Here is a 26,664-nt window from a genome sequence, read left to right as displayed (position 1 = left end):
GTTGTTGGCTCCTAAGTTCTGATCCCAAGCCACAGTCATAGGTCATCTTTTTTTGTAACACACTGCTGAATTACTTGAATTGACTTTACCATTATAAAAGGCATACGTGCATTCTTTCTGCCCTAAAAATATTGCTTTGCAAAAAGTTCTGCTAATATTTACCATACAAAAATTACTTATACAGTGGTAATAGTTTACATTCATAATGTTTGGGTTTTCTGTTTGATTATTAGCTAAGATGAGATCACATTTTTGCATTATGTATGTTGCGTTATACCACTTGAGATACATGTTTTTACTTATGCTCTGATCTTATGAATGGTAAAGGAGGAGACATTAACATAAGTATCTCTTTCATCAACAGACCTGTTCATATATTTGCCTTTTTCAAGAAACTGCACGTCTTCCCTTCAAAAAAAAAGGGAAGGGGGAGAGAGAGATGGAGACAGGACATGTCCCACACTGATTCACTTGATAGTGTGCATTGCAGAGGATCAATGGCCAAATGGCTCTGGAGTGTGGAAGAGGAGGAAGTGAACTAATTGTGTTGGTCAGGTTATTCTAATTATTTTGATTAGAGCAGAGGGGACATGGTAGCATCAGCTAATAGGGAGAAGGAGGAGTTCGATTTATGCTTAGAGTAGTTGAGCTGCAGTCTCTCCTCAAATCAAGATAACTTCTACTGGGGAAAAAAGATGGCTTCAGTGGGAAAAGTTGCATAATTACACTAAACAAAATCAGTTGTACTGACAAAAGCAGTCAGTTGACTTCTGCCTGAAAAAACTCTGTTTAACCAATACTTTTGCTGTAAAAGTGATGTACAAGGATTCTGCTGATCAGCCTTACTAACCAGCTCCAGCAGAGACAGTCTGAGCATACAGCACATGCCGGAGTGGGGCTGTGGTGCTAATTGTGTCTGTAGCTGTAAATGTCATACGGGGACACTAGCATTTGAAGGAAAAGCAGAAATATTGTCATGTGTGCTGTGTCAAAGAGGTGTTAATAACAACCACAGACATCTCATTATTTCTTATCCAAACATTTTTAGCCTCGCTTCCTGAGCAGGTTGTTTAATGTGACTGTGCTGTCTGTCTTCAACCCTCCACTCTAATATTATTTGAACCTGTTGGATCGTTTTAGCCACAGTTGAGAGAAAGACAGAGGTGTCAAATACATTGAGTTTCTATGTGTTTTGTGAAAACAGGTGGTCAGGTGAAGGAGGACTCTGCATTAGTTCTTCCAACTAAAGCAGCAGCTTTTGACTACATTGTTTTACCCCAGGGATTCCACACAAGAAAGCATGGGAGTAGGCAAGGGATCCAGCTGTGAAAAAAGTATCAGGCAGACCTCAGACCTTGTAAGACACAGGGTAATCCAATTGTAAGGAAAAAAAAAACCCATGCAGGAAACTGAGCTGTGTCACTACTGCTAGTGAAGGACTACTCGTTCTCAATGTGACTGCTGCTCACAGTTATTATTCATGGTCTGACTGTGGTTTGCCTTGGCTGTGCTAATTCTGTGGCCAAATCCTACCTGCCAAGTCAGTATCCCTTCTGGCTGTCAGCAGGAGCTGACTTGAGCTCCTCCAGGCAGCCAATGCTGGCCCATTCTGTTCTGGGGAAAATGGGAGATGTCTGGAGAGAGCATGCAGTACTTCCGTAGTCTGGTGTTTTCTGTCTAGGCTTCAGGTCATGGTTTTCAGATGGCCATGGCTTTTAAATGCCCAGGGTCTCAAAGTTGGTCTTCTGCCTTTGTTTCTTGAGAAGTGCTAAGTATCATTTGACTGCTCTCTGAACTCTTTGTCATAGATGCCCAAGTTAGCGTATGCTTGTTCAGCACTAGTCCAAGAATACTGATGTTTATTCCTCTATTTTTAGGGAATGAGAAATGGCTCATTGGTAAAATAAATAAATAAAATTTAAAAAGGGTCTCAGATGGGGGAATAATTACTTTTCTCACTACATCCTGAGTGTGTACCTCTGGCATGGTGTACAAACCCGGACTTTTCCCCTCTCTCTTCTCCAGGCTGTCAGCGCTCCATAGGCTTGTCCAATGGGAAAGCCAAGGTGTGCAGCTACAGTGGATGGTATTACTGCAGCATCTGCCATGTGGATGACAGCTTCCTCATCCCTGCACGGCTGGTTCATAACTGGGACACTTCCAAATACAAGGTAATCTCCCTGCAGGTTGGCTTGCTACCAAGTGAACTGAATTGCTCTTTAGATAGAAACACAGGCATTGCAACAGGTTGAAGGTTACAGGCATTGACTGCTAATACTGTCGTCTTTGTCCCTCTTGCCAGAATAAGCCATGCTCTCTCAACAAGACATGTTTTCATCACAATTTCCTTAGCCAGGCCTAAGGCGTTCCACCACAGGAGCAGCCATGCTGCTTTTTCTTGGTGGCATCTTTTCCACCATTGCTTATCTGGTTGTTCAAGAGACAGGGAAGGACAGAACACTGAAACCTCTCTTCTAGCCCTAATCTTTGCAGTTATTGGGCCCTTGAGGAGTACCTGTTTCATGAGCACTAGGGACTATGGATTGGCACTGCTTGGTGTTGGATGCAAAATTGTGGAAATGCCCACAGGAAACTGGCATACCCAAACGAGGTGTTTGCAAGGCCCAGTATGTCCTGTCTCTTAGCACAAACATTTCAAGGACACTAGAAGGACATTGTTATAGCACTTGTTTGGACCAGACAGCTGAAAGTAACATAAAGAGAATATTCTACAGTTGTTCACTTGCCACACAAGCAGCTTTTCTAAAACTTAGTAATCTGCTATTTGCTGGTGTCTCGGTGGCTGGTTGCTAGATAGGGGCGACTGATTACATGCCTCAAAGCATTATGCCAGCAAACACAGTAGCAGTGTTGTTTTGCCATCTCGGGGAGCATATGAAACAATAACAAACTCACAAGGAATCCAAACCATGCTGGAGCTTCAGACCTAGCAGCCACTGTTAGGAAAGGCTGTTTGATGTTTTATGTCTGCGAATATTATTATTATGGGCTATTTGAAAAGGAAAAAAAAAGACCAGTAAATGCCCCATTAGGAGAAAAGCAGCTCTCTTGAAGAAGAAAATTTGTCATACGGGGAGATTATTAAAAGGTAGCCAGAGCATGCCATCAGGAAAATGATAGTCTTGCACCATGAAATGCAAGATTCTTCAGAGTTACAAAGCTCCTACGTGTGGAGACAAAACCCTCTCCCTTTCCTAGAAGCTAGGAATAAATATTTAAGAGTTCTTTCTTTGGATGCTTTTACCAAGGACTAAACTTGCTAGCCCATGGTAGTATAGGTAGCCTGAATATAGGGCAAGTGGATGGTAAGGCAAAGACCTCATATCAAGCTGTCAGTAATACTGCCAAGAAAATAAACTGTTTTGTTTTCTAAACCTGCAGGGTAAAAATTATGCTTTGTGCTCTGTTTCCTGTGGTCTTGGTATAGGCAGCTGAGGCACAAAAGGAAAGGACTTTTAAGCTTAAGCATTCATTGAAAACTTAATCTACTGTAATCGCACTATAATAGTGAGAAGTTATCAATTTGCACTTTTTGTAGACAGGCAGAACAGCTGTGAGGTGGCTTGGGAGCACAAGCAAATTCTGTGCAGATACTTTACCAGTCTCTGTGCCAAAGTGCTCAGAGAGGTGGATTTAAGAAAGGAACACCATCCCTTAGGTAGGAAAACACTACAGAATCCCCGACTATTAGAGCAGAAACTAAGGCAGGGAGGGAAAGTGAAGAGGGCATCATGTGCTACAGTGGCAGTGTGACAACTGAGCTGAGATCACTGGCTGGATCTCCTCAACTCCGTCCCATCCATGTATAGCATTAAAATAACAAGTAGTTCTTGTTACTTTTGTGAAATCTTTGGGGTTTTCCCCTTTCTATTAAATTCTGCATACATGCGCTTTTATTTCTGTCCATGCTATACCTCCATGGGAATTAAGCAGTACTTCTCTGAGGTAGAGCACATATTGCCTGCATTTTTACATCCACATCTCCTTTCTCCATTCAGAGATAAGGCCTAATGTTTATTTCCTCTGTATCGTCTAAAAGGCAACTTAGTGCTGGCTGCTGCACTTAATAGTTATAATGAAACTGCATGATTCCTTAGTAGTGATTGATTAAATGTGCTGATTTGGCGAAGACAGATATCTTGTCCCACTTCCCTGAGGTGATCTTGGTAGTAATAATTTTCTTCGGGCTCATTTTTGAAGGAAGATCACTTAATTTGTCAGCGTTTCCCCTCCCATAATTTGCCAGTGTGCCCACACAAAGCTGTGCAGCAATGTCCCAAAATGAAGCTAAACAATAGAGCTTCTAAATGCACAGCCCTGCCCCTCACAGGTAGCGCAGCAATGCCTGAAAGGGGAGCTTCTGCAGTGGGTGACTTGCTCCTGGCCAGAGTCATAGCATACCCCAGAGAGGTCCTGCAGGAAATAAGCACGTACCACATTTGATGGTCAGAACTGAAACAGGGCTTCAGTCTTCAAAAGCTTCTGTGTTTCACGCAGTCTGAAATGTGCCTGTCAGTCCACCAAATGGAAGGAAAGTGAATGAAGAGTTTGAAAACCTGCACTCCTTCCCACTGCCACCTTTTCCCCGCCTCTGCAGGGGTTCCTGGTGTCTGTCCTATCTGGCCCTGGCAAAGCAAGCATCAACAGGTACTCTAGCACATGAGCTTTTATGATGATACAATGTAATTGGGCATGTTTCTTTTTTGTTTCATGGACTCTCAGACATCTGAGCAGCAGCTGTAAAGTAAACTGTTGCATCAATTAGGTAAGTTTTGCAAATGGAGAGGTTCTTGTCTGCTTTTGGCAAGACAGGGCATGAAAAAAACAGCAGCAGTAGAAATCTGAAGAGTTGTGTCTTCCCATACCCAGGATCTTGAAAAACAACAATGCACTTAACACCTGAAAGCACATGGGTAGGAAAAGAAAAATCCCTTTGACTGCAATAAAAGCTCTTGAAAGGACTTGGCAGTTAGGCATGTTTCTCCTGTCATAACCAAAGCAGTAGTTCAGTCCCCAGGTCCACTTCTTTTCCTGTCTCCCTACTGTTTTCATATTTGTGTTTTTCATGTGTTTGTGTGAAGGGAAAAGAAAAGAGGCAATCTTGTGAACATCCTTTCTTCCTTTTATTTAAGCCAACTGTTTTCCCTGTTTGCACGCAAAAACCAGTAAGTATTGCAGTTTGGTTCAGGTGGCTTCCAGCCTGCACAAAATGCCAGACAAACACAGCAGGAAATGAACTCCCTGTGCCAGAAGGCTTCAAGGGAGACTGACTTCTGGTAAATTGAATTCTGAACTGTAAGTTTGCAGCCTCTAGAAAAGAAAGGTCTGGAAATGTTAGCATCCATCCTTATATGGCATTTAAAGCTAAAACCCTGTTGCACTTTGCATCTTCTCACTCTGTCTGGCTTATTTAATAGGATTGTCTAGTCTGCCCAGTAAAATTGGGGGACTGTGAGTATGCTACTTCAGGTACTAGAATATTGGCTGGTAGCAAGCTGAATTATTATGGCTGCCTGATGCTTCCCATTATAAGACTGCATTTCAGCTTCTTCTAACTTTGCTATGGTTGGCAATGTGAGTTAATGTTTTAAATGACCTGTATGCCTGTGTCAGGTATGCAGAGTGAACTGACACCTACTTGTCAGCCAGTGATGCTGGGCAAAGCTACTTTTCCTGCAATCAGTGCTCCACAGGTACATTGTATTGGCAAGGAGAGAGAAAGGTTTGCTTTGCTCCTCTCTCCTCAAAGGCTGCATTCAGACCATGCAGCACCAGAGCCGCACAGTAATACTTTGTCATCATAGTGCACATGTATTTCAGAGTCACTCAGGTGACTTCAATTCTGGCATTTTTTTTCTTTCTGTACTCCTAATGTTGCAGCCTCAGGAGGGTTACCCCATACAGGGTACAGGTGTGCACAGGCATGCGTGTAGTACTTAGACAGTAATTGCCCTCTGGTTCCCGAGACAGCAGGGCAGGTGGATGAGGAGCCCATCACTTCAGCAGGGGTTTAAAGCAAGGAAGACTACAAAGAGCACTGGGCGCCAGGTCCTCCTGGTGGGAGGTGCTAGTCGCTGTACCAAGCATTCATGTGCCTCCTAGGGAATCACTGAATATGTGGCTTAATTTGCCCATTGGTGGAAGAGAAATAATATTTACTATAGATACAGCAGTTGTCAGGGGATTGCTGAGATATTACAGCCAGATAGTTTAATGATTGTAAAAGCAGGTTGTTTAACTGCAGTCTCTTTTGTGCACTGCAGTTAGCATGTCTAATAAAACATCAACATTGCTAGTGTTAGAAAGCTTGACATATTTGGGGTTTGTAGAGTTTTGTTCTACAAAATCCAAGTTGCCTGTGCTGCTCCTTACACAGCATGTTACCTGTGCTTCCATTCAGACAGCACGATTCCTTGTACATGCATTATTTAAAAAAAAAAAAGGGGAGGAAGAAAGAAATGAGTGGGATGTTTAACACAAATAGGTCTGCTGTATTTAAAATTACACATCATATTATCTGTGTAGTTATTGGTGGTCTTGGCATTATTTCTTATATTTTTATTATGCATTGTGAAAAGGTTACATTTGGAGCTAGCTTTCCCCGTAAGTAGCTAGTGACTCCTGTAGCTAGTAACTTGTGCTGGTTTTGGAAGTGGTGCTATTTATAAGGATGTATGTTGCTTTTACCTACTTCCTACCTTACAGCACCAGAAGGGAAATAACATCCTAAATCTCAAGAGACTATGGTGTGCCCTTTCTCCTTTTGTTAGCCTAATTCATCCTTCCCTCAACTCAGTGTAAACACCGATTTAAAGGTCCAGGAGGACTAATTGAATTGTGGAGCGAACAGTATTTCCATAGCACAGTTTCAAGTGATTTGCAGCTCATTTCAGATAATCCCATCTTCTCTTTTCCAGCTGTGATAAAATGCAGAAATAAGGAATGAGAGGGAATTTGGCCTTCTCACCTCAGAAGCAGGAGTATCTTTTCTAGTGGGAACAAAAGTCCCATTAATTTATCAAGATTACAGTAGCTCTTTGCAGGTGGAGATAGAACAGAGCACTATCATGAAAAAGGCGTAAGAAAAATTTTTTGCAGGTGAAACATTGGGATTGAGTAATACCAGTAAAATTCAACTTTATTTATCTGTATTTAAAAAAACACAACAACTTGATAGATGTGCTTCTGATTATTTTCTTTTTACATAATTTTAACCATACTGGATGAGCATGAAACAAATGGGAGTAGTACTTTACACTGGAGTTCTATACCCTAGGATAGTCCAATGTGATTGGATTTGCAGTGTGTATGTTTCCTTTTCTAATGTTGTGCTTTGGCACTTACCTAATCACTTGCTTCTTGCCAAAAAGAAAACAAGGAACAAAAAGAAAAATATTAACAGGGAAGAAACTTGGTAATCAGTTTTTAGACTTGAAAAACATCTAGTAAGCTATGTTACCCTGCAGTGAAAACATGCGTGGCTGCAAATATCGCTGTACTTTGGGTAAGTAAGCAATTATCTCATACGCTCAACTTTGATGGGCTTGATGAAGTTTGACTTGGCTATAAGCAGAGACAGTTGGATCTCTCTCAGCTCTGTCTTCATCTGTAATGGGTAACAGAGTAAGTTTTCAGATGCAGAGAATAGCTGACAGATCACAGAGGGGAAGATCTACTTAAAAAGAGTTGGGAGGAAAACCTAGCTAAACTGGTTGCTTTATTTTTCAGGTATCAAAGCAAGCCAAAGAGTTCCTGGAATATGTTTATGAGGAGCCATTGATTGATATCCAGCAGGAAAATCCCATGTTGTACAAGCATGTTGAATCTCTGGCAACTGTTGTCCGCCTGAGACAGCAGCTAAAATCTCTCCGAGCCTATTTGTTCAGCTGCAGAGCAGCAGTGGCTGAAGATCTGCGTAGAAGGTAAGAACCACAGGCAACATACAGCACAAGGATGTCATTTCCTTGTCATGTTGCTGTTCTCCTTTTTTTTTTCCTCACAATCTAGTTCTGAAGGTGTTACCCATTTAGAAAGATGTTGTGCTTGTATCTGACTTCCCTGGGCAGCTGTGTTATCTACTGCCAAAGAAAATGGTTTTATAGGGTCTGAATATCTGAAGTTGTTCTTGACAGCTATTAGCGCAGGGGTCACGCGTTGTGGTGAGCATCTTTTACTCCTCCTCAGGCCTCCTGGCTGTGTGTGAGCATTTTCAGTCAGGTGTGATACCTCATGCTCCCTCCCATGGCATCGCAGTGTGGTAGCCACTGTTGGGACCTTTGAAGCACCTCACAGTATGCCAAAGCATGAGAGAGGCCAGAGTCAATCACCTGTCCAGCGCTTCTGCCCTCTTCTGTGATATGATCTTGCACAAAGGCAGAGGCCAGGTGTAGTACTGTGACACGTGACCCAGCATATGGTTTATGTGACACCAGAGCAGTTATGCTATTGCTCAGGCACTATCTTTTCCATCCTTGACATGGCCGTGTTGAGTGTTTTGTTTATTGGAAAACACAGGGTCGCAGCACAGCAGAAGGTGTTTCATATTGAGTTTTCTGTGGTGGAAACAGTAGTTTTATATAAAAAAGTGAACTTCATTTTAGAAGTGCTGTATCTTAGTCCATTCAGCTGATGCTGCATTTTTCTAACAAGAAAAATGAACAATCTTCTTAAAACCATCAAGCCACAGTTGTGACCTTAAAAAAGCCAAGTTACTTTTGTCGTGGGTCTCCGAAAGAGATGGGGAGATGTCTCTGCCCATGCCATACTGTGAGGTGAGTGGCTCCAGGCACATGCAGCTGACCTTGTGGTAAATGCATCTGTAAGCATTTGTATACCCCAAGTTTGTAAGTAAGACAAGACTGCAAATAGGAAAGCCACTGCTTTGAAATTATGAGCTGCCAAAGGGCAAGAAAGCAGACGACATCAGTGACTGTATTTTGAGCGTGGTGTTTTAGGGATGGAGGACCTGAATTCTCTGGGAGGGACAGGAGGCTGCACTATTAGTGTCTTTATCCCAGGTGAGAAGTGAGCCGGTCTGCTATTTGGTACATAACCTATGTCATTGCTTTGATGAACTACCTAGAACAACTAAGAGAAGGATATAGCAACAGGTTTCTGGAGAGCGCTACTGAGTTCTTGTGTCAGACTCGCTGTGTGCTAATATATGTTTGTGTCTTACTGCTCAATTCCTATTATTTGTTAGGGCATCTTACAGCATTTTAAAAATTAGGATTATTTTTCTTTTATTCTAGAGGATGGTATTATCTTGCAGAGCTGTTTTGCTCTTCAGCTGTAATAACTTTCCTATGCCATCCTCTTCAACTGCAATAAAACTAAAAGGAGAATAAGATTTGTGAAGGCTGCCATTCAGAAAAAGTGGCAGAAAAGAAATTATGCTTTCTGATTAATGCTGAAGAAAAGAATGCCCTGATTAAAATAGACAGGAGGAGGCACGAGACTGAATGGACTTGGATAAGAGAGTGAAAGAAGAGAGATCAAAGGAGGCCTAAGCAGAGAAATCAATGGACTAGAGACAAAGGGATGAGGGAAAGCCAGGAGAAGGAGGAGATCCAAAGAGGGAAGGGATCTCAGGAAATTAAGAGTTAATGAAGAAATCAGGACAAAGAGGGAGCCCAAAAACCTACCTCCAAAAAGGAGAGATGACAGCTGCTGAGGAAATGGAGAGAAGAGAGAATGGACAAAAATTAGTACAGAAATGTGTGCGTGGTCTTTTCTTGGGGTGGAGAGGAGAGAGAAAAAAACTCCCTGTATCAAAACGGAACAGCCAGAATGGCAGAAGGGGAAACTGGGAAATATTCCAAATGCTCCCTTTTCTTATCTAAGGGTTCTTTCACACTGTCTCCAGTTAAACCACCTGTGGAGACCCCAGCCCAAGAATGGTTTGCTTTTGTACTGGGGAAGCATCTCCAGTTTGGTAGGGTTTGTTAAAAGTGCTGTAAAAGCCACTGAAGGAATGTACAAAACACACCTTAGAGTCCATATCCTTCTTGCTCTGTCAAGTCTCTGTCAGGGTGGGTTTGGTGCTCAGTTGGTCCCTCAGATCTCCCCTAAGAGGTTTGCAGAGATGAAAAGGAAGAGAAGCTCTTTTCCCAGAAGGAGTTATTCCTTGCTCAAAACTGGTCCCAATGGCTTTGCTTTCTGTATGTAGTATCACAGTGTGCAGACATTCACTATCAATGTGATGGCTTTATAGAGCACAGCTGAAAAGTAAACAAAGAAAATGTGATTTAAATTTCCCTTTGGCTCATCACATGGGCAAGTTGCAAGAAAAGGAGGAGTTTAAACAATAAGGTGAGACAGCATTCCTAAACTTAGTACTGTTTCCTAGTTAGAAATGAAAGGCTGGGGGAGAGAATCCAGTTATCTGTCCTGCTCTAAAAACATTCTTTTTCTGCTTGGTCTTCACCTTAGTATGTGAATGACTATTAATCACAAGAAAGTGAACATAGCATCTTGAAGACCTGTCAGACCCATATAAACAGACTGAAACAAACTGTTAATATTGCTGTCTAAGGAGAACTAAAAACAGACTGATTAATTGTATTGGCACCTTGCTGCCTTTGGGACACTGATAGAGCCTGCCTTATTAGGGAAAAGTAGATCACACTGAGGTTTCTTTTATTAATACTATTTGCATTATCATCTTCTTTAAATCTATACCTTGCTCTTGAACCCAGATTGCAAAATGAAGATGGCAATGAAGCTGGAAACTCTTTGTGTCCTCTGGGAAGACAAAACTGTTTACAGTGCTTACAAGTCACTTTTTCTGAAGAATTCCAGATGGCTATAAACCAGGTTAGCTCAGGATCCAGTTGGCTTAAATGTGGAAATGTTATTTATAATGCTTGGTGTGCATAGATAGGGACTTTGGGAACTTTTGAAACTTGGCATCTAGCAGAGAACTCAGGGCTGAACCACATTGTGAACTTTGAAGAAACAAGTGACTAAGTAGAAAGAAAGGAAGAAAAAAAGGAAGGAAGAAAGGAAAAGAAGCAGAAGAAATCCTAAAAGTAGCTAGAAGGCTCACAACAAGAGTGGTCTTCTTCAGTTATAGTGATTTGTTCTCACCTATTGCTCCACTGGATTCTAAGCTCTTTTTATATTTGCAAGGGAAAAAAAAAAAGAATTCAGACTTGGCTGGGAGGAGAAAGAAGGCCCTCCACCGGTGCATATCAGCAGCGTTCCTCTGCGATTAGCCAGCTGAGACTCCGAGCCTGTTGCTGAGCTTGCTGTTTTACAAGGGACATTGTTATGCCTAGTTTGCTGTGGCTGTCACCTCAGTATTGCAACAGACATAATTTGCCGCAAATGTCTTTACTCAACAAGTTCTTGTTTGATTTGGTCGTCTTGCTTGTGTGGATGCTGTTCAGGCAGAAACATACAAGACCAAAGCCTAGAGCCAACAGAGAATTAGTACAAGTGGAGCTGTACAGATCCCACCACCACCTGCAGATTGTGGGATGATGGATGATGAATGAATGGCACAGGCAAACAAGATGGAGTCAATAAACTTGATAGCTGGGAAAGAGCGAGAATCTCCAAGTCCATTAAATACTGAGGTTATTCTGTGAAGCCGTGCTGAATGATGCAAGTTTTATTCTGGTTTTGCTTTCTTCCTTTTACTCCAGACATAAGACACACTAACAGCGTGTTTGTGTGCTGCAGCCTCTTTTCCTCTGTTCTTGTCATGGTTGAAGGCTCTTCAGTCAAGGAGCTGTCAGAATGATTGTTTGGGAAGTCTTCAGGCACTTCCATGTCTACTGTAGGGTAGGCTAGCCCAGGTCAATCTTGGCGCTCTCTCTGGGCTCTCTGCTCTCTCAGCTATACACCTAAACTTGCAGTTCAGGTGTTGCTAACCCAGATACTTTAGACAGATGGCAGCGACACAAGGTAAATGTTCTGCAGCACATTCCCCTATACATTAGTGCTCGTTGCAGTGCCCTCGCTCTGTAAGTAAATCTTCTGAATGGTGGTGAGAAACTATATGGAAAAATTTGCATCTTGTTACTCATCTCTGTCTGATACCATTTGTCTATCAGCTCTAGAACAGCAATACATCAGTTTTACCCTAGCAAAACTCCAGCGCTAGATACATTACTTAGCATCTTACAGGAAGACCAAATTAGAGCTTGCTGTTGCAGCAGGAGGTTAAAGGTACACCTCCAGTGCCGCAGACATGTGGTCCTGGCTGAGCCTGCCGGTCTGTCAGCACAATGCAAAACAAGCCCAAATTCAGTTATGCTGAACAATAGAGTCCTGTCACTTCCTACAGTGAGGCCTTAGACATATCACATCTGACACAGGAGTAGATTACTTTCAAAATATTTGTGTGACAATTGGGGAACGTGTATAAACACATCACAGGAATCCTGATTGATCTTACGCAATCACTATACCACCAAATACCTCACGTATGTGAAGCTGGGGCTGTGTCATCTTTCAGACCAAGGACAACAGAAGGTTGTTAAGTCATGTCCAGACTATCAAAGGAGACTGTTTTCTCCATTTTCTTTGCAATGGGTAGACCATTTGGAGAGTGGAAAATCCCAAAGCAGGAAAACAAAGACACAACTTGTGAAAGCAGTAGACTGCAAAAAGAAAGTTTGAGCAGGAAAGGAACAGAAGGATGTGGTTTCATAGCACTCAGGGCTCTGAGTTAATGGCAAGACCAACAGAAGAAGAAAATTTGTTGCACGGGTGATTGAAAAGAGGGTGGGAGAAACTCATTCAAAGAGGATATCTGGATATCCTGAGAGGATCCACTGTTAAGACCAAACAACACCCCAAAGCGAGGGAAGGTGAGAAAATAAATGCAGAGAAGTATGCACGAGCCATTTGTTGTTTTATATAGATCCTGCATGCGTGTAGTCATCGCAGTAGCTGAAATAAAGCATGCCTGTTGATGTAGCTCTTACAAACAGACCACCCCTTTGCTTCAACTCTTGTGTCTTTTTGAAGAAGTAACTGTGCATGCAGGGTCCTTGCAAGTTAACGTCTTAAAAAGCATTTGGCTAAAACTGTAGGGGATGGAGTTAAGGTGGACTTTGAGCTTTCGTTTCAACTAGGGGTAACAAACAGAGCTGGAGCCACAAGATGTGTGCCAGAGCAGCCAGGGTGGAGGCAGTACTGCTGTCTGTTCAAGCCAAGGAAAGGTTAAAAGCACAAGCCAGTGCTCTACCATGGTAAGCATCCAGCTGAGGAGCATGCCAGGGTATATATGATGAGTTTTCCAGAGAACAGGTGGGTCTTTTAGTTCATGTTAGCATTTTCCGGTCTAGGGGCACACCTGCACCTCCTTGTCAAATAGATCAGTAATATTAGACATCTTTCAAAATGGTAGTTTCCATTCACCTTTTGAGACTAGATTGCTTTAAAAAACCATAATGATTTAAAAAGTTCCTATTAGATGCGGACACCATGCTGAATATGACTTGTGCCATTTTTATCTCTGTGTTTTTATATCAGAACTTCCAGCAGTAAACTGCAAGGGTTCAGAAGTGCCTGACAAAAGCAAAGAGCATTTTCTTATTCTTCATTTCAAGTTAATTTGGGGGATTTTTGATTTCAGAATGAAACTGTGTGCCTCTAACTCTGCATCCTGCTTTTAGTAACAGCAGTACTTGATTCCTGAGTTTGATCTGTAGCAATTCTTGTCTTTCACAAAGTTACCGTAACCTTGCTCAAGTGACCACAGAGGAGAGAGAGTTAGTGTACTGCATTTTGGTTGAAAGTTTATGTACTGGTTCAGGATTGCTCATGGATGATAAGAGTAACTGTTTTAACATAGGGATGCTCAGGGGGAATTTCATAACAACATGAAACAATACCTTACCTGGACATGCTTGCTAATAAATCTAGCACTTAGTGTGGGCTGGATATATAGAATGGCAGCTCCCAGAACATAACCAGAAGAGTGTTCATACCTCACGAATGCGAAATGGTTCACAAACGCTTTTTTAGCCAGACCCATAGAATTAGAAAAAAATAAATAATCTGGTATAATACGACAAGAATGAAATAAATAAGTAGTGTTTTGTTTTGTTTTAAATTCATTAATTTATTATTATCGTTTGACTTTCAAATCACGGGGTTTCCCAGGGCCCCACTTCCTTGAGTAACTTTTTTTGGCTGGAAGGTTGGGGTTCTCCTCTCCCAACATACTTCCAGGAGCTGAGATTTCCAAGGAAATACAAAATTAAAAGCCTGAATAAAACTATAAGAATTAGCAACACTGGAAAAAATCCTACCTTTTCCCCCACCTCTGATGCTGTTCTCTACCTTAAATTAACAGATTCCATGTCAAATGAATTGCAAGAGAAAACCTAGCAAGAGATGTTATTTAGCCTGCCACATATATTTGGGATAACTGGCAATTCACTGATATCTCTTTGTACTTTGTAAATCAAGTAGTAACTCTGAAAGATTTGAGCTCCTGTCAATGAGATCAGAGCGCACGCAGTTCCTGCCCATGTGCTACGCACACAGCCACAGCTGTTGGTGGTGCACACTGCAGGGACTTCAGAGGTCCTCTTGCCCCTTGTCTAGGGGGCAGAAAAAAATGGGAACAGCTGTAATCAGTATGTGCTTGCCTGTCAGCTGCTTTAGTTTGCAGCATGGTGCAGTAGCCTAAAAGTAAATTGGTGGTGGTGTAAGTTGCAGTGCCAGGGTATGAACTGTGCTGGCTGAGACAATGGACTTGGTACCTGTGGTGCTATGCCAGCTGTGGGTGTAGCAGCTTCCTGCAGAGGGGTGGAGGAGACGACGTCTGAATGTGGCTTCGTACTAGACTGGTGCATCTGCGTCTCCCATGAGTCAGAGCTCAGTCATACAATTCTCAACCTGGTCAAACAAGACACTCCTGGCTGGCACATGAAATAGTGGTGCCAGCTCCCCCTCCCCCCTCCCATCCTACGTTTCAGCAGGTTTTTTGGTACAAAAGAGACTTGGTTGTGCCCACCTGCCAGCTAACTTGATTTCTTTTGATTACACTGTAAAAAGAAGAGTTCGCTCTGCTTATCACGTTTGTACTTTGGTTATAGTGTCAGGCTTGGGCAGATTAATTGGTTGTAGCTTTAGCAGAGCTGTCAGGGTATTTAACCCATTGGAGAAAAATCACCTAAGCTGATGATAAACAGGCTTTAAATGCAGAGCAATTACTTAGTGCTAACAAAGCACCATGACTACACACTTTGTCCAAATGCAAAAAGCAAAGTCTTATCAGTGGTTTTGTTTGCAGGAGGACACTAGGAGATAACCTTTGTTTGTGCAAACACTTACCTGATAAGATCATCCGGAAAGGGAACGGATGAAATTTCTGGTTCTATCTTGCCTGAAGGTTATGCTTTGGATTACAAAGTATCAAACAAAAAAGAATAATAATCACAAACTGAGAATGCTCAATTCTCTTTTTTAGTTGGACTGAAAGTCTCTGATGGTGTGTTTCTTTCCTGCTTGCATTGATTGCTTTTATTTCTAGCACATAACAATAAAGCAATTTAGAGACCTTTAACCAATAGGACTTTGGATTTCATTGTTCACAGGAACTGGCAAAGCTGGAGGGCTGGTTAGCATTGAACTTGATTTGTTCATTGGAGGCTTAACCCTGACTGGTAGCCAGGGTTTACAGCACAGCAATCCTGTGACTCACAACTGTTCTGTTTTGCATGGATGGTGAAACCGGTCCGGGAGTTTCCAAACTGTGAAAGCTTAGGAGGTGCTTTTAGCGAGACATGCACTCAATACCATTTGTCTTTCAAGGGTCACAGGTCACATTCTGAAGCAGCAGAGGTTTGAGTTTTTATTGTGATGAGTCTTAACATCTTGCATTTGACCTCTGTCTAGTTCACTCCAGTTTTTTTTCTGTGTTAAGATTTGACTGAAAGGACACTGTTTATTGAATGCTTTTACTTGACCAACTTTAAAAAAAAAAATCCAGTTTGTTATAGCGCATCGATCAAAAGATTTACAAAACTGACATCTTTTATTTTGCTTTCAAATAACTTATCAGAGGTTTCCCACTTAGTGTTTGTAAAGGACCTTTATATCAAGGGAAAAATAAAATGCAAGCACATGTTTTGGTCTTTTTGGATCAAGGCCTTATATTAACCCAAGCATGCTCAAAGCTCCATCTCATGCAGAAAGTAAATATGTATTTTCTAGTGAAATGTTTCTAAGTAGTTATCTTAGCCTGCTCTGTGCTCTGTGTCAGTTTTTTAGACGTGAATGTGATTTTAGGTTGATTTGAACGCCATGTAGTACTTTGTCTGGACGCTGATGCAATGGCGTGGTGTTTGTGTGAGCCCCGTCTTGCCTGCTGTACTCTACTGACTTTGGCTTCCTTCGGCCAGTTTCAGTTGCAGTTGACAGAGGGATGAAGGTGGCAAAGACATTACATTCCTACTAGTTACATGAGAGGAAGTGTCTGGGTCGAGAAGCAAGAGGCTCTGAATTAGTCCTGTGTGCCCCCTGCTGAAAAAGACTTTATATAAGACATCACCTCATTAGCCTCAGAGAACCTGTGCAGGCAAGCAAGCCATTGGAAACCGGGTCATTCATTTTCTTGCTCACTGGACTACTTGGCGTGTGTGGATTTCCTGCCCCAACTGATTTGCTTGCATTTTATGGTGATTTTTTTTGAAAATGTGTTTGGGTTTGATATTCTGGTGCTTCTTATGCTCTTGTTCCCCATCCACTAGAGGCTGACAAAACTGGCAATAAACAGACACATTTTTGGGAGGTGGCTTCCCAAGTTATGTTCAGGTAGCTGTTGAGTTTCGTTTTTTCTTTCCAAATGGGACTAATAGAAGTTTTCTGGAGGAGATCTTAATTGCAGACGTGCAGCACAGCAAGATGTGTTTTTGAAACAGCCGCTCAGCTTACCACAGGTGTGGTGAAGGTGCATCATTTATGTTTTAAATGATTAGGGACTGAGCTGCCTACTTTTAGGCGATTTCAGTGGTTTCACACTCATGGAGCTGTGTGCTCTCCACCTTTGGTGATGTGGGCGGGTGTTGAGGGGATTGTTTTGCACATCCGCATGTATTGGGAACCATACAGGAACTGGTCCGGTTACTTCATAAGAAATTTTGTAAATGCTGTTGTACATGCGAGCTCTGGCTGCTCAGCTGTTTTTCTGTGGCCCACCACAACCAAATTGTGATTTTTTGAGTCAATAAAAGGACTGCAAATCTGAAGCTGGACCAGCCTTACTTACTGAGGGTTTTTTAATGCCTCAGTTTCCATAGCAATGGAAATAAGCACTCCTCTCACTTGAGTGCAGGGTGTACGTGTGTGTATATATGTGTCTCGCATAATACTGGGAGGGCAGTGCCTACTTCTTTTCCTGGAAAATAGATTTGGAAGGGAGGAGGATTGTTGGATGCTGGCTCTGCAGAGCTGCTGCTGCTGCAAACTAACGTGTATCAGGGAGAGGGACAGGTACAGGGAGAGGATGACTGTCACCAGGGCCTGTGCTGGCTGAGACTCACCTGACAAAGGAAGTCCCTCGATCATGAGTTTGCTTTTCATCTGCACACTTTTTATTAGGAGTCAGAACTTGCAGGAAATAAAATGCAGTCCTTGAAGGCAGGGGAACGTGATGTTAGTCATCGATATTAGTCGTTGACAGTTTCTGCCTTATGGGCTATTCAGGCTATTTCCTGAAAAACGAAATCTTTCATTAGCTAATTATTTTCCTTAGCAGTGCTGTAAGGGCATCAGTAAATAATACAGTTCCTGGAAAAGCTGTTTAGTGCCTGCCTGTGTGATCAGGGGAGAATGATGGGGAAATTTTAATGAAAGAAATTCTATCAGAGCTGAAAAATACTAATGGCTTTAAAATGCTGTTCAGAGTTGACTCCCTAGCAATCAATTTTAGTAAATCTTCTATGCACAAATGAGGAATCCCAATGTCATATGTTGTCTGATATCTGGATTTTGACTGTTTTCTAGCGGTCTTTGACATTGTGCCAAATGTATTATGAAGGTGTGATGCAGCAGAGCCACTGAAACGCATTTACCTCTAATAGGAGCGATGGTATAGCCTACAGAACTGAAAGGGGAGACTGCAGTATCCCAGTGAGACTGCAGCTGAGAATTTGAGCAGACGTGCTTGGTGAGTCAGAAGGAGCAAGGGCACAGTCCTGCTCCAGAAGAGTGCTGTAAGATTGGCAGTGCCTGGCTGCGAGTGCCTTGCGTGCAGGACTCTTCCCCTCCCACCCCAATACAGCTTAGATTTTTTTCAAAAGTACAAAAGGAGTATGAGACTTTGTACCACTCACCTTAACAGGAGTGAAAAGTCCTAGTCCCTCCAAGACAGCTTTGAAAGCATCAGTTTAAGATAGTTGTTTAAGACAACTAATAGAGTACAATGAACCGAGGTGCTTCCATTATTTCTTAGATTCGGTGTTCTGTCAAAGATTGCAGTTGGTACTGTTATCCCTGCTGATCTGTGTTTTAGCTAATTACGTTGTCGCAGCTTCTAAAATCTCTTCTTTGAGTTCCTGTGTACTTTCTCATTAGTCTCATCTCATGATCATGTAAGTTCATATCGGCCTTTCAGTATCTTCGGTTTTTTTGAACATGTCCAGTGGTCTTTCTGTTCACTGCCATTCAGTTCTACCATTACAAACCAGTCTTTGTCAGAGCTTTGTTCGTGCATTTAAAAATACCAAGAATTTCGTTTCTGTATTGCCTTAAAACTACATGATTGTAATGTAGGAACTGAGTTCACCATTTCTTCTCTAAGCAATGTGTAGTGTAAAATAGTTGCACCTCTTGAGATATTTGGTTGCTTTTTTTGCAAGAGTGATGTGATTCTCCACTCCCCACGATACCTTAGCGTGGTCTTATATTTGTTCTGGATGGATGGAAAATAAAGCTGGTTGGCTGGTTGTTTCCTTCTGTGTGCACACACAGATAGACATTTTAATTAGATGCACTTTTTCTCTTCCTGACATCTTTATGGCAGATACATAGGTTTTCATAAACTTTTCTTGCTAATATCCGCTTACCTTTACAAGGTCCATTTTTCTCTGTAATGTTACTTTAACCCAGTTTTTCATTTTACTGCAAGTCACTCTAATTAGGACATGTCTGTTCAGGTTTCTGTAATTTAGCTTTACTGAACTGGTCTGTCAGTGGATAATCAATGGTCTTTCCTGAAACCTTGGTTTACGTAAGGAAAATATGCCTTTCTCAAATAAGTCATTATAAAGTCTATACCAATACATATATTTCTGTATGCAAAAGGGAATTGATATCAATCAACTTTATGTTGGAAGAACAGTATCTGCATGACATTTTTCCCAATATAGTTATTTCAGTTACAAAACCATAAATCACATCTGAAATTAACTGTTACAGCTTTCTAGCAGACCAGGAATCTTGTACTAAAACCCATAAGAAATACTTTTAATGTATAGTTTGAGTTATTTGTTTTTATTACTGGGTAAATTGTTTAAAGAAACACCTTCTGTGCTCAGTATGAGCTTTCAACGACTGTAAATGTCATGGTACATGCTTACCTGACAGTTGAAGAATGACACTGGCACAGCTTTCATTCTTATTGTGGAATTGTTGTGCCCATGAGGAATGCTGTAAAAGTAGCTGGTGCTTACAGGGTGACATAATTCCAGTTTCTGACAAGCTCTCTCTCTCTAGCATCATTGTTCTGCAGTCTTTTGGTGGGGAGAGGAAGTCTTTGAGTTTCCCAGTCAAAAAAGCGTGACACACATCCATTTTTCTCTTTTCCAGGATCTTTCCCAGAGAGTATCTTCTCCAGCAAATCCATCTTTATTCTCTTGCAGACCTTCAGCAGGTAAGTTTCTTCAAATAATTCTACCTGTTACATAGCAAGCCTGTTCTCATCTTCCAAGCTAATTGTACATTCCCCCTTCTAGCTAATCGTAGCATAAATAGCTTTACTTCCAAGCCATCTCTGTGGTTTATAGTTTAATATAAAAATGGGTTAACAGGGGCAAAATGGGTTAACAGGGGCATTGGTTAGGGATGAGAGAGAGAAAGCCTAGAGCGTCAGTGTTGAAATGGGTCGGGAAGAGACTGTGAAAGAAAACTGTAGTCTGCAAAGAGAACTTTGCTGTGAGAAATTTTTCATCTGATCAATGAAGGCTCATCTAAGGCTCAGCCTACAGGTGACAGGTAGTATTTATTACTTTGCTTGAAAGAATAGTTATTCAGGAATTTATGAGTTTGTACAGTCCCTAGTTAGTTGTAAAATTAGCAACATGCTAATTTACAAAGTCTGCTAGACATTACCACAAGAGAGGAAAAAATAATAAAAAACCCAAAACAAAACACACAAACCTCAGCAAGCCTGCTACACAAAGTTAAGCCATGCAGTGTTACTATGACAGATGTGACCACAGAACAGGTAATGTGCCAGCAAAACATGTCTTTGTATTGATATTGATTGAACTAAGCAAGCACCTTGCAGTACATCTGCCTGAACAGCAGAATTTTATTATGTACCAGATTAAACAAGAAGAGTTTGGCAGAAAGAGATGAAGTGGGAAGTGATCGTGCCCCTGTACTCGGCACTGGTGAGGCCACACCTCGAATACTGTGTTCAGTTTTGGGCCCCTCACTACAAGAAGGATGTTGAGGTGTTAGAGCGTGTCCAAAGAAGGGCAACGAAGCTGGTGAAGGGTCTGGAGAACAAGTCTTATGAGGAGCGGCTGAGGGAACTGGGGTTGTTTAGCCTGGAGAAAAGGAGGCTGAGGGGAGACCTCATCGCTCTCTACAACTACCTGAAAGGAGGTTGTAGTGAGGTGGGTGTCGGTCTCTTCTCCCAAGTAACTAGTGATAGGACGAGAGGAAATGGCCTCAAGTTGCACCAGGGGAGGTTTAGATTGGACGTGAGGAAAAATGTCTTTACTGAAAGAGTGGTTAAACATTGGAACAGGCTGCCCAGGGAAGTGGTTGAGTCCCCATCCCTGGAGGTATTTAAAAGATGAGTAGATGAGGCACTTACGGACATGGTTTAGTGGGCATGGTGGTGTTGGGTTGATGGTTGGACTCGATGATCTTAGAGGTCTTTTCCAACCTTAATGATTCTATGATTCTATGAAAAGAGAGGATAGGGAATCTAAGGTGAATGTGCTGCAGCGCTCAGATGCACAATGGAGGAAGCAATGAGGTAAGATGCCCTAGCTGACCTGGACACATTTGTGTTCACAGTCTAATGCCATTGCCAGTGATATGTAAAACACATTATTTTAAGCTTCTTCCACTGATGTTTCCCTTGTCTAGTGGTGCCTTTTCTGCAGGATAATGGGTAGCATAGTCAGCTCTGGATGTTCAGTTGACACATTTAAGTTGAGGTAGTTCAGATGCCCCTCAGAGCTGGAGACTACAGAACTGCAGGAAACATGGCTTTTGTTGGCTGATGAAGTCACAGGGTAGAATTGATTCCATATATAAAGTAAAAAGGTCAGTCATCTGAGGTCTAAAACTGTTTCCACATCTTTTCAGCATGTTCTGCTATCTCATCTTTAATAATCAAGCCATGAAAAAGCAAGCTACTTAACTACAGAGCTGGAGTCTCCCTAGTGGGCCTGTCTGTTAGCCCCCAGTGCTTTGTAAGCTGCTTAATCAGTTCCTAACATTGGTAGTAGATGTTTTAGAAGCAATCAGCAGCTTATCAAGCACCCTGTGGGAGGGAGGGAGGGTAGAAGTCACAATTCATCCATTGATTTAGCAGTTCCCTTTAGCATGTTTCTTTGTGTTTGTGTTTGCAAGACACCTTCTCTTCCCCTGAGGGCCCCAGCCCCAAACTTACCATATTTAAAGACAATATAATTTGATTACCATTTCTGCTGGGGTGGGTTAAATTGCATTTACCTTTTAATTCAGCTATATCCTTGTTGTCAGCCTGGAGAGGGTTTTCCACATTTCAGAGGCTCCAAGTTTGAAATCGGATTGCCTGTTTTTGTCAGAGTGGAACCAGAGTGGAAAGGGGAGGAGGGCCCCATTGAGAAAATGAATCCAGCAGCCGGAGAAACACTAATACCCTTACAGCCCCTGCCTCCTCCCTGGTTTGCCCCTTACTGCTGCTTTCTCCTGATTGCTCATCATTTTCTACTGACCTGCAGTTTGGGTGTTTTTTAGTCCTAAAAGTTTCCCCTCCTTTTGATTCCTCTGCTGCCTATTTCCTCATATCCATGGGCTGCTTTTGCACTGTATCCTGCTGTCATGTAGATTGCGTGTATTTGGGGAATTAGCTAAAAGATTTATTAAAGATTAATGGAAAGATAAGGCATGGTGAGTGCATTAGAAAAGCAGAGAGGGGTAATCTGCAGATATAAGCAACCTTTACCCTGGTTAGTCCCAGCTCAGTTCGGATTTGTTTCCTAGCCAAATTATCTTTAAAGATCGTAGAAAACATGGGTCATTTCCTACCAAGCAGCTGAGTTTCAAAAATGTGGTATGAGGGTCTGTTCTTAGGTGCAAAAAAGTTGAAATGCCTGTTTGCCGATAGATGAAGCAGCATATAATACTATTCTAAAATGAAATCCAATTTAAATCTCTTTCCAAGCTTAACAGAGCTCCATGCCTAGACCTTATGGATGTGGCAGAGTACATGCTTGAGCTATCTGATGGTCTGGGGATGGCTGTCACTTGGATCCATTTGGACAGGGCTCTACTGGGGAAGACCTTAACTGTGAGGTTAAAAGCAGAGTGGAAAAAAATTGAAACAAAATGTCCTTAATTTTGGAAACTCGCCAAATCCTGGTGAGGTAGTGGTTTTGCTAGTACTTTACTCATTAACAAATGCTTGTAGTGCAGATGTGAGTGAGTAGGCCTGACCTTTAACCAAAGAGGCAGCAAGTGATGGTCTTTATTTGTATGTGCATATTTATTTAAAATAAACACAAATGCACACACAGCAAGGTTTCACTGCAGACCAGGGTCCCAGGGACTACATTAAAGTTTACAGCAAGCCTATCTATGGGCGTTCCCATGGGGTACATATTCTTGGAATCCTCTTGTCATTGCTGTCGTTGGAGGTGTTAGCAGACAAGATAACTAATTAGGTACATTCAGATTTAACAAGCAGAAACACAAAGTGTGATAGCTTGCCTATTCTGCCCCATTGGCTACACTTGCTTTCCTTTCCAACCCTCCCTGGCATCATCTGCCCAGAGAGTAATCTGCCCTGCGTCACCCATAACACCACCGCATCACTGTTAGCCAGTTTATCCAGGGCTATTCCAATCAATTAAAGCTTTAAAGAGGGAGACCTCCAGTTGTTAGGAAGCAAGTATTCACTCCTGAAATTGCTGGTTTTAGCAGACATAGTACACTGGAAAAATGGATTACTCTTACTTATGTGCAGTATAGTCCCTGATGGTGCAGTCACAGTCCAGGGTAACTTCACCCTAAACCTACTGGAGGTGTGAACTCTGTTCTCTGCTGACATTGTTAATTGACGTATCACTGGTTTTGTGGACACGTGGACACAGTTCATGCAAGCTGGAGTTAAAAACTATCCATTCATTTTGTGTGACTATGGGGCTGCTTTTGGTGAGACTAACAGTTTTTACACTGTTAAACATTGATTTGGACAGAAGCCAACTCAGACAAGACTCTTGCATTTCTTAGGAAAAGTAATTCTTGCTACTTACACTAGATTCCATATTAATGGGAGCTTTTAAAGTAAAAGACTTGAAGTGGCTATTGTGACGAGTTCAAAATTCAGGTGCTTAATCCACACAAAGAGTTAACTAATGTATTGCCTGTTTTTTATGTTAAATATAGCAAGATATACAAGTGTACAAAGATTATTGCAGTGATGGTGTTTACTGTAGAAACACTCTTAATCATGGCAATTATTTCATCCTGGTTATACTACCCCCAGAAGATATGGTAAAATAAAAAGGATCCATGTAACGGCAAAAATGACTAGATGTCAAGGATGGAAATTGTGAGCCAGATAGCAGATTTAAAAAGACGATGATTTGAAGGCTTGTTTACATGGGAACACTTAGGGAAAAAAAAATTGAAGTGACAAAATATGGGAATTTAAAATGATGAGTTGAATTACATTGAATCACTGTGTAAATACTGTTATTCAAAATGTAAGTGGCTTTCATTTGGTTTATCTCCATTTACTTTGGAAGCAAAGTGAGCTAAATTGTATTAAGGCTATTATTATTCTGAATGTGTATGTCCATACAGGGATTTAATGTAGTATAATTTATCCATTTTAACATTGCAGATAAACTAATCCGTTAAAATTTAATTAAAACATCCATTTACTTCAGATCAACTTTCCTGACTATCTACCTGTAGATGAACCTACAAACAATGTGAAGAACAGCGGAGAGAAAGGATGAACAGGAGAGCCCTATTCTCACAATAATATAGCACAGGTCATACAGTGAATATGAAATACGCATAAAAATCCTTAATGGAAACGCTTCTTTGCAGAACACACAGCGAGCATGAGGAACTTAATGCCACAGTAATATTACTGAGGCCAGAAGTTTATCATCTTTGAGAGGATTAAGTATCCATAATGAGAATGTCCAGTTACAATACGTAAGATAAAGAGATTATAAGGTTTCAGAATAGACATATTATTTACTGAGGGGATTAGGAAGATGTCTCACCTATTGACAGACAGATCAATGATTTCATCTTCCTCTGACATATATAGTAGTGATTACAGCGTCTGATAGGGTTTCGGACTAGGTGAACAGTTGGTCTAACAGAAGCATTCCCAATATGAAAATCTCAATGTTTCTGTTCAAGATTTTGTGCATATAAGATTCCCTAACAAAAATCTGTGGAATAAAAATGAATTTCAATGAAACATAAGTTCCGCCTAATTTGAGCCTAGTATATTGTTAGATCAGGTTTAGGAAGCCTTAGAAGAACAAATAAATTGTTAGATCTCATTCACTTTTCCAGGCTTTTAACCCATGCTGTACTTTCATCACACCTCCTTTTCTAATGGCAAATTTGGGTCCTCCCTGTATTTTCCTAGACTGAGATGGAGGAGGAGATTGGAGATGCTCTTTCTAGCATTTTTGCCTGTGCAGAACTTTAGGTTGATTTAGACAAGTTGTTTCATGAGTCCCAACAATAGCAAAGACTGCAAGGAGATGTGGACTTTTTTTTTGCTCATTACTTTCTGTTTTTTTCAGAAGTAAAACTTCTTTTCTGATCACTCAGTCCTCGTAAAATTACTGAGAAATGCTCAGCTTAGGTTTATAACATACAGCCTGATGACTTCCAAGCCCATCAGTGGTGGTGTCCTTGCCCAGCAGTTCCTTTTTATTCACGCATAAAAAGGATGGGATGTGGCATCTAACCCACATGCCTGTGCTGGTGAAAGTCAGTAGTGTGCATGTGGCTATACTGATAGACAAAATTGGGTTTCAGCTAACATACTTTGGGCTTCCTCTAGTTTTAGAAGTGCTACTGGGATAGGTGCATGACAAACACCCCACCCCCTGCTCTTAACCGATATAGCCATACCTGTAAAAGCATTAGTGCAAACTCAGTTACATCAATGAGAGAGTCTTTTGCTGTCATTTGTTTCATTCAGTGATTCAGTATGAGCTGTATCAGCTTAAACTTTTATTTACCAAAGAGGTTTACCCATGTAGCTGTACCAGCAGATCCTTTTAAGTTTAGGCAAGCCCTTTTTTTTGCTTGAGGGGCAGGAGGTGGCAAATGAGAAGGAGAATTAGGTTTTTGGCAGGCCTGGCTATGCTGAGATGGCTGAAGATTTCTGTCGCAGTTCTCTGTGGGAGTTCACTGTGCTCAACAAGGGCAGCAAAATGCCAGGCAAATCTGTGCCATAGCTGCCACAGTTCAGAGTTCAGCACTGTAGTGAAAACATTGATTTACATCCCCAGCCTCCCAAGCAAGGGTTGACACAGCATGTGTGACAGAGGTGCAAGTCCTGCAGTGCATTACTACCAGTCTTCAGCTGACCACAGGTTAGAAGACATTGCTCAGAGTAGAGCTGGTTTAAAACAGTGGTGGGTTTTAACTGACATGTCAGGTACAGCCCCTGCTCTTAAATGTTTAGTAGGAGGTAGACGGAAACAGATGGTTGTGTGGGGAGGTGAGAGGCATGCACATTGTTAATTTGTACAGTGGTCCAGTTCTCATCCTAAGGCACATGAGATCTGGACTCTCTTCCCAGCTCTGCTGCAGGCTTTCTCTGACACACAGGACAAGTCACTTTTAATGGTATTAAGGTGAAATGGGTCCCACTTTACTATGTGTATGTTTAAAATAGACATCCTAAGCACAATTAAGTTCAAAAGAGGGAAACTAGCATCTGGGAGGGGTAGTCCGTCTGACCTACTCTAAATCATAGAATCGTTTAGGTTGGAAAAGACCTTTAAGATCATCAAGTCCAGCCGTTAACCCAGCACTGCCAAGTCCACCACTAAACCATGTCCCTAAGCACCTCATCTACATGTCTTTTAAATACCTCCAGGGATGGCAATTCAATCACTTCCCTGGGCAGCATGTTCCAATGCTTGACAAGCCTTTCGGTGAAGAAATTTCGCCTAATATCCAATCTAAACCTCCCCTGGCAGAACTTGAGGCTGGTTTCTCTCGTCCCATCCATTGTTACTTGGT

The 26,664-nt window shown here is 41.7% G+C and overlaps 1 protein-coding gene across 2 annotated transcripts in view; it reads left to right on the top strand.

Moving 5' to 3' along the window:
• The window catches only part of PLEKHM3 (pleckstrin homology domain containing M3), a 95,758-nt gene that overhangs the window by 33,255 nt on the left and 35,839 nt on the right, over positions 1-26,664 (top strand). For both annotated transcript variants that reach the window (XM_009284641.2, XM_009284642.2), the window contains exons 4-6: positions 2,026-2,171; positions 7,750-7,943; positions 19,795-19,858. In XM_009284641.2, coding sequence (XP_009282916.1) covers positions 2,026-2,171; positions 7,750-7,943; positions 19,795-19,858 — 404 coding nt within the window. The remainder of the gene's footprint in view (positions 1-2,025; positions 2,172-7,749; positions 7,944-19,794; positions 19,859-26,664) is intronic.

This window comes from Aptenodytes forsteri, unplaced genomic scaffold (genome assembly GCF_000699145.1).
Source record: "Aptenodytes forsteri isolate BGI_AS27 unplaced genomic scaffold, ASM69914v1 Scaffold183, whole genome shotgun sequence".
Lineage (NCBI taxonomy): Eukaryota > Metazoa > Chordata > Aves > Sphenisciformes > Spheniscidae > Aptenodytes > Aptenodytes forsteri.
The sequence above is the reverse complement of the archived record's forward strand: the minus strand, read 5'-3'. Positions and strand labels throughout refer to the sequence as shown.